The sequence below is a fragment of the Sipha flava genome, unplaced genomic scaffold (genome assembly GCF_003268045.1).
Source record: "Sipha flava isolate LNK unplaced genomic scaffold, YSA_version1 114_pilon_pilon, whole genome shotgun sequence".
In the NCBI taxonomy this organism is placed as follows: Eukaryota; Metazoa; Arthropoda; class Insecta; order Hemiptera; family Aphididae; genus Sipha; species Sipha flava.
Genome location: NW_020271737.1, coordinates 1,184,586 through 1,193,860, shown reverse-complemented (window position 1 = coordinate 1,193,860; position 9,275 = coordinate 1,184,586). Strand labels below are relative to the sequence as shown.

Sequence of the window (9,275 nt, the reverse complement as noted above, 5' to 3'; positions counted from 1 at the left end):
TCGTAGAGTTCAATTTTTTTTGCCATCACCTTTTATTAAAACACTCCTAGCGAAACGTATAATACCCCACATAAAATGGCCTTCCCCAAGGATCGGTCCTCAGCGTAACCTTATTCCTTATAGTCATACATGACATATTTTTCCAAATTCAAAAACCCACACCTAATCTTCGCTGATGATTGCTACATATACTGCAGTGGCAACAACATAAATACTACCCGGGATAATAATGGGCCAATAAATCCGGATTCATTTTTTCTCCTCAAAAAAGCAATGGCATACAATTCAATCACAATTCAGACACCATCCTCTACCTTAAAAACACTTAAATCCCTTTTTATAAATCACTTTGTATACTAGAATTGATTTTCAATAATAAGTTAAACTGGATCACGCACCTTAAACAGCTAAAAGTTGCATGCAAAACCAAATTGAATGTTATAAAAACTCTTGCCAACCATACATGGGAAGAAGATAAAAAGTCTTTGCTAAATATATATAAAACATTAATTCTATCACAAATCAATTACGGATCTCCAATCTACAATACAGCCAAGCTAAGACACCTCAAAACACTAGACCCTATACGAGTACATCACGAAGGAATTCATCTCTCAATCGGCGCTTTCAGAACAAGCCCCACAGAAAGTATTTTATGTTACGCAGGAGAAACACCCCTTCAACTCATAAGAGATAAAACTACTATTTTACACTGTATTAAAAGGAAAACCACTCCCAATCACATAGGCCATATAGCTCTTTTCAAAAACCAAAGCTCAAATATAAATCGTATTGTCACAAAAAAACTTACAACAATACACGATATCTACTTCAACTTATGTAATAAAATGAATATACATACCTCCGTCGAAGAAAAAATTATCTTTCAAAAAAACCCTCCCTGGCTATGAAACCTAAAATTAACAACAGATCTACTCATACTCTGCAAACATGAAATAAACCACAAGATTATAACATTTCATTTTCATGAAATTATTCAATCACGTTTCCCTTATCACATTCTAATCTACGCGGATGCCTCGAAGTCTGAAAACGGTGTTGGCTTTGCAGTTGTTCATAATCAAGCGACCATTAAACACAAGCTATCCACAATAAAAAACATATTCACCGTCGAAAACTACGCAATACTCGAAGCAATTAAACTAGCAAATTCGCTTCAAACAAATAACTTTTTGATTATCAACGATTCTCTCAGTGTCCTAACAGCACTAAAAAACCCATGGCCCAGAAATGAGATCTTTCAAATTACCCAATCTGAACTAATCAACACCCAGAAAACCTTCGAATTTATGTGGGTACCTTCCCATGTAGGAATAAAAGGTAACAAAATGGCCGACGAAGCAGTCTCCCTTGTCTCTAATGTTCTACCCAACAGCACCATCGACAAAATATCATCCTATGATATTTTCACGTTCATCAAAAATAAAATCTTTTTGTCATGGCAACACTACTGGGACTCCATTCCGTCTACTAACAAACTTAAGCAAATAAAAAGTTCCGTGAAACAATAGTTTACACCTCCGGACCTCAACCGACGTCAAAATATTGCCATCAACAGCATTAGAATTGGCCACCCCTTTCTCACACACTCTTTCCTTATCAGTAAAGACCAACCCCCTATTTGCAACACATGCCAAACTCGCATCACCATAAGTCATATTTTTGAAGAATGCCCAATACACGAGCCATCCCGCACTCTTCTCAACCTCCCACTCAACATCAAAGAAGCCTTAAATGAAGAACATACTTTAAAAACCATCCAATTCATCACCAAAGACAATCTCATCAACAAAATATAGTTTTAATACAAATTTAATTGTAAATTCTTTTAAACAAATTTTGTAATTTTTAATATTGTAATTTACTTTAGTTTTCCTTTTTCTTAAACTTAAACATAATGTTGGCTAATAACCATTGTAGTTGAAGCCTGTAAACCTTTAAATAAAAAAAAAAAAAAAAGAAACGTATAATAATAAATAAGCATTGTTATTTCCATGTCATTATATTTTATTATTTATGTCCTCAGTACACTTACTCCAAACCATTCTGATCCAGCTATCTACTGTTAATCGTACTAATAAATATTGTAATAGCACGAAAGTGGTTTAGATATTTCTAATATTTTTGCGTATGATATTTTATTGTGTCAAAAAAAAAAAAAAAACTAAAAGGAGAAATAGGTATTATACAATCGAATTGTTGTGATGTTTCAAGAACGAAATCATGTTCTACGAGTAATTAAATAATGTGTGTAACATTTAATCGTAATATTTTTTTAATTATTCATATTAATGTACTAAAACATCGATCATTACTTTTTCGTAAAATGTATTTTAATCCTATTATTGTTTAAGTAATAAGTTTTTCAGCAAAAATATTCAATGAGACATTTAAACGGGGTACAACACGATTGCGCACATTTACCTTTTTTACAACTCGTTTGTGCAGAAATACACAACTCGATTGTGCACATATATTTTGGCTACCTGTGACAAAAATCCCTAGTGTCAGAACTCGTTTGCTTATTATCGTTGATTATTATACTCCTTGTGATTATGATAGTTGGTTACTTTTATTATTTTGTTTGATTCATTATCAATAACACTCACAGGACATTTTTTATTAGTGCATCTAAAATTTGAACATCCACTCATTAAAACATGGTATTCACTACATTTTTAACTATCAATATTAAAACATCGTTTTCCTCGACGAGATTCAAAAATATTGGAAATTTCTACGTCCATATTAAAGTTTACGTCGTCAACACACTAGTCACCACTGTACCGTCCATATCCATAATCCATATCTATTGAAACTTTTTTAAAATTTGTTTGGAAAATTCAAATGTATATAATCTACTGTCTACACAGTCGATTATAAGATAATATTAAGATAATATATTTGATAATTTGTACTGCATCTGTGACGATATATGTATACACGTGTTATGTGTATGAATTGTCGCTAAGCGCAAACGAGCAAGGCCATATCTGGGGGAGGGGGGTCCAAGGTGTCTGAACCCCTCCCCCCGAATTTTTTTTCGATATTTTACGAATGTTTAAAAAAATAATTTTTTTTTTAATACTTACATGAATATTTCCAGTCAAAAATGATTTAAGCTCCAATTAACCATTGACTGCTTTTAGTTTTATAATATAATACTCGTATCATATGAAAATATGGTATTAATTTTAATAAAAAAAAGATTAAATTTTTTTCTGTCTTATTTTTAACCAAATATCAAAAGTTAAAATCTAAATTTAATAAAATTACAATATACATGTTTTGGAACCCTCCCGAAAAATATTTCTAGATACGACCTTGCAAACGAGTTATCTATTTTTAGGTAAAGGACTGATTTCATTTTGCGTAAACGAATCGCCGATTTTCAGGTAAAAAATTTTGAATGTGTGCAAACGAATTGCAGTGATTTAAACATACAGTAAAATTTTAATTCGTAATTGAATACTTTTGTTAAAACTGGAATTTCAAAACGAAAAATATGAAGAATTATTTTTAATTAATATTTACTGTGTATCGTGTTTTTTTTTTTTACTTCATAATAATTTAACTCTGTTTTAGCTATGCAATCATGTATTTCCATATTTGTTTTAGATAATATTAGACTAGAATATAATTATTAAATCATTAATAAATTATTAGAAATAGTGCAATGAATACATAATTAATTTATTATAATTATGAAATATCATTAGTTTTAAGAAAATTAATACTACAGCTACGAGTACTTTTTGAGCTCATAACATTGAGTATACGTTTAAAAATATTTTTTGATTTAGCTCAATTCTTAAACTTTTTTAATAACTTTTCTGTAAAAAAATTAAAATCCACTTTATGATTAAAGTTTTAAATTTTACCTTTTCTTTTTTAATTTTAAATTACAATGATTTAATAAAAATAAGAACAATAATAATATATAGTAATAATAATAAAAATAATTTATTAATTACATAATTTGTAGACATATTATTTTATTATTCGAAATCTATCACTGTATCTTGCCCGTGATACCCCTTGAACATGAAATTCAGATCTCTCTCCTTCATATTATTATACGTTTGCATTACCTATTTTGTCAGAAAAATATGCTTTGGAAGACGGAACTGAAAGTACTCCATCCCCTTAATCAACGAGCAAGTAATTTCAAGTGCATTAGGAAACCCCTTCCATAGAAATTGATCTATCTTGTATAGCTCATTCCGGTCCAATTCATAACTTAAAACATTTCTAATTCTGCTCTGTCTCTGTAACTTTTTTTTTCAAATCTTCCATGATCTATTATGGATGAGTAGGAAAACGAGAAGGAAAAAGAAAAGAGAGAGAGAAAGAGGGAAAAAATATCAATATACGAATATGATTGCAATAATAATGTTGACAAATTTTATATGGTATTTACGTATTTCAGTGTCAGAGAAATATATGATATACATGTATACATCCATCTAGTAATCTTAATTATAGAGTCAGTGAACATAACTCATGATCTAGTGTCTATATTTAAATGTAGTTTTTTTTTGGTTTTTAAGTAACTGTATATATTTTAAGATTTTAAGAAAATGTCGTTCACATTTTCATATTTTCTAATAATTACCTAATTTTGCAAATTAACGAAATAATAATATTTTTGTACAGAAAAAAAAAATCAAATGGTTGACTTTCAATAAATGCAAACAAATCTTATTTTCAAAAATACAGCAAATCATTCGAATAATGTTAGATATCTTCAGGACATTATGTGCGTGAAATTGGTTAGAAAATGATTGTATTGAGAACAGATGATACTGGATACACCAATTACCGGATTTTTTTAATTGATACAACATACAAATTAATTAAAACAATATATAATATATCAACGATTAATAGATTTAGATTAGAAATGTATTAAAAGTGCGAAAACGTAACATTTTAAAATTTATTTGTTTTGGTTTATGAACTGTTCAGTTTTATTTTAAATTCAACCATTTTAAAATTTGTATTCAAAAATAGCATCTCAAATAGCAGTACTAAATAGCTTTCTTGCAATCATGAAACACAAAACTCAAAAAAATCTTGAAAGTTTTTTGAATTATTTTTTCCTGGATAGTATCCTTTTATAACGTTAGATGGAAATGTTGATTGTGTTGTTGGTGGTGCTACTTCCGGGAACGGTGCTGATTCGTTGATGGGTGTAACCGTAGATTAGTGAGCAGTGGTAGTAGACGACCAAGACTTTAGGAGTACTGTACACCGATGTCGAACACGGCAGTGTCATGGGTATTTAAGCAGTGGAAAATGCATCTCCTTTTATTTTCATTTCGAATTTTCGGTGCTAATGATACATTCATACTTTTCATCGATTGCTCAATTGAAAATACCTTATAATTTGGAACACATAAACATGATATCGAGTTTGCGTAAACGCCGCAAAAATAACACACCTATTATATTTCTACAATCTTTAGTAATTATTATAAATCGTTAGAAACAATAACGATTATGAAAACCGTTTGACAAATGTTAAATTATATTTTAAATATACTATACAATGTATACATGTACGATAATCGTAGACATATATCGCGCATAGAAACACTATATTTAATATTAATATGAACACAAATAAACATATTATTTATGTACTTACTTTCTATACATATTTATATCACACGCCTTACTATATATATATATATATATATATATATGTTACGGGCAAAGTAGACTTTCGGGCAATGTTTACATTGCCCGGGTATTATGGTATTGCCCGATTTTGATGGACAATGTAGGCAAAATTATACATTGTTCGGGCTGTGTAGAATTGACCAGTCTATCTGGGGCAATATAAACCATTTTTTTTTATTTTTAATGGTAAGCCTTTCTAATGTTTCTAATATTATAAATAATTAATAAAAATAGTTATTACTTTATTAGTTGAATATTAATATTGATCAGGAACTATATCAAATATAAATTTATAGGTAGCAACCTATCGTCATTTTTTTTTTTTTTTTTAATGCAATTTCTAAATTTTTTAAATATTGTCCTTCCATTTCAATTAATTTAGTTTAAATACCGCACACATTTATACAGCGAACACTACACTAACACTACAACAATACGACACGACTTTCAACTGCGCTGTACTAAATAGTATTAACAACTCACATGTTGTATGTTTCAATGATTGCGGTGATAATTATTGTACGATATCTAAAAGGTAAAACCGATTTACTGATAACATAATCTTAAAACGACGATAATTGACGAGATAATATTGAGAGTTTTGTATATTGGTACCTCATGGCTCATACTAGTATAGTTATTTGAAGTACTAACAGACAATGGTTTCTTAATATTATAATTATTAGTTTAAGTTACAATGTCTAATTTACTACGGGCAAAGTATACTTGGACCGGTGAAAGTATTACCCTGCCCGGTTAAAATAGTATTTTAATGTATTGCCCAAAAACAGCGGGCTAAGTATACATAGATCGGGCAATGTGAACATTGCCCGATAATCTACTTTGCCCATAACATATATATATTACCATATCCACCATTTGAAAAAAAAAATTTATAAACCATATATTTTTTACTAATTTATTGTTGAAACACTTTATTGTCCCCTTAAAAAAAAAAAAAAAAAAAATTATACACACTAATTATCGTAAGCAACAACAAAAAACGCATCTCTCATAAATTAATTCATAATTCATTGAAATTATTAATTTTGATTTTTGAAATCATACATAGCATGTACTAAAGTTGTGCTCAAATTTAATGGATTTCAATTTCAATTTTTACTCTATGAACTATTTTAGTGTGTGTAATATTCTTTTTTATCGTAATTATAAATATTAGAGTTAAGATTAATAACTTAATAATCGATTTATTTTTTCTGTTAAAAATAATAATAGTTACAATGGTCAAAGCAAAAAGTAAACCATACACAATTATAGATTTTACATAGATGAAAATAAAATTGGTTGATAATTATTGAATTATAAACTTAATGTTCATCCGAAAATTTAACACCGATTTCATTTCAAAACTATGAAGATTATAACTATGAAGACATCAACAAAATTGAATGATTTTTAACGTATGTATTATAAGAATTTTAAAAAACTAATGTAAATAAATTGGATTAGGTTATATTAATGATATAACTTTATGTTACATGAATATTTTAATTAAAATACAATATTAATTACGCTTCGTTTATAATATACGAGATACACGAAAAAAAAAATTTCTCAGTTTGCTTATTCGATCTTTTATTTATGCGTAATATACAAAAAATTATACATGTAATTTTTATTTATAATATATGAGTAAACTGTATATTTTTTAATGAGCTAAAATATAATTGGTCCAGTAGGCCATTTATTTATTAGCCAAACATGTCCAATTGAACATTCTTGCGGTAGGGATGTTCTATATTATTGTATTCTATACAATACTGTATAAATACTGTAGACGAAATCGTAATGAACAACATTCGACGTTTTTCGTTCTCCGTACAGCACGGTTTTATTATAATCTCGTAATACTTCTACAACACTTTCAATATGACCACAAAGGTAAGACTTTTATGTTTAACTATTAAAGGTGTTTTTTGCTTATTCATTTTGTGACCATGAACATTTATATTTTGTGTACATTTTTTTTGTAAAATTATATCGGGCGACGGCCCTAATCGATTTAGTCGTGTATAAATTCGCCGAATATTACTATCCGATATAATTGAGGGTCGATTCAAACAATCTTCGAATCTTTTCATCTTGGATATACATATAAATATTCCGTTGGACGTTTTTCTTTCAGTTGATCGCATTCGCCGCGCTGGTCGCCGGTCACATGATGGTGTTCGCCTATCCGCCCGAGTACAGCAGCTACAACGCACACGACCAATACGCGCACGCGCCCGCCCCGTACAGCTTCGAGTACGGCGTGCACGACCCGCACACGCACGACGTGAAGAGCCAAAACGAGTCGAGCGACGGACACGGCAACGTGAAGGGATCGTACAGCCTGTTGGAAGCCGACGGGTCCACCCGCGTGGTCGAGTACACCGCGGACGACGTGCACGGGTTCAACGCGGTCGTCAAGAAGGTCGGTTCGCCCTACTACCACGGTCAGCCGTCGTCAGCCGACTACCTCCACGGTCACAAAAACGTCTACCCGTCCGGCTATCACCATTACTGAACAAACCTCGGGAAAACGTGACAACGTTCGTCTTCGAGAAGAACTAAATCATCTCGTCTCTGTCGCCACTTCAACTTGTTATCATCTCATATTATATGTCTAGTCGGATGATCATTAACGTTGCTCGTTAGTAAAATAAACAATAACAGTACATTCGAATCGTAGAGTTTAATTTTATTCGCCATCACCTTTTACCGAAATACTTCTACCGGAATGTCCGTAGATCACTTACTCCAGATTCAGGAAATCATGCTATTTCTGGTCGATTGTAATGTCATAATATCAATGATATGGTTAAATAAACGTATTAATATTACATACGATATTTTATTTCTCTTAGTTTCTCATTGTCTCTGATCCTTTTATTTCATACCATAAATAGTCAACAATGGGTGATTGAGACTACGAAAGATAAAAAGTTATATCAGTATAGGAATTATCACATAAAATACATAAAATAATATTATATATTTAAATATTTATTTACTCTAATATCATAATATCAGTTAAATAGTATATACATTGTAGAGTTATAACAATTGGTGAACTAGTTTTAGTATTGATGTATTGATGTAAGACAGTGTATACTTAAACACCAACTAAATAATATTAGCAAATAACGAACGGATTATATAAAAGTAAGACAATGAAAATAATAATAAACATAAAAAAAATTTTGAGGAAATAAATTAGAAATTCTAAAATAAATAAAATTTTATCATTTTAAAATATTGATAACAGAGTCTGGGAAAGAAATTAATATAGTTTTATTACAGGAAATTTCTGTGATCCAATATGTCGGATAAACTAACCAAAGACATCATATAAAATCATATAAAATATCATTTTAGCACTTAACACTCAGATCAAAATGTAATCAATTAACTTAAAATATCAATGATTATACACGTCTAGGTATAATATTTTTCCCCACTGAAAAAATAAATGTTGTAAGAAACGTATCGAATTGCAAATAGTTGTAGATTAGCAAGAAAATTTTGAAACTGGTTCAGATGGCTATAGCCCATAAGCGCAAAAATAA

At 29.9% G+C, this 9,275-nt stretch overlaps 1 protein-coding gene across 1 annotated transcript; it reads left to right on the top strand.

The window, feature by feature from the left end:
• Positions 1 to 7,497: 7,497 nt before the first annotated feature.
• LOC112690516 (cuticle protein 8-like) lies at positions 7,498 to 8,392 on the top strand. Its single transcript, XM_025564543.1, has 2 exons — positions 7,498 to 7,608; positions 7,853 to 8,392. Exons 1-2 carry the CDS (start codon positions 7,597 to 7,599, stop codon positions 8,231 to 8,233), a joined length of 393 nt encoding a protein of 130 aa, XP_025420328.1. The 5' UTR covers positions 7,498 to 7,596; the 3' UTR covers positions 8,234 to 8,392.
• Positions 8,393 to 9,275: the final 883 nt, after the last annotated feature.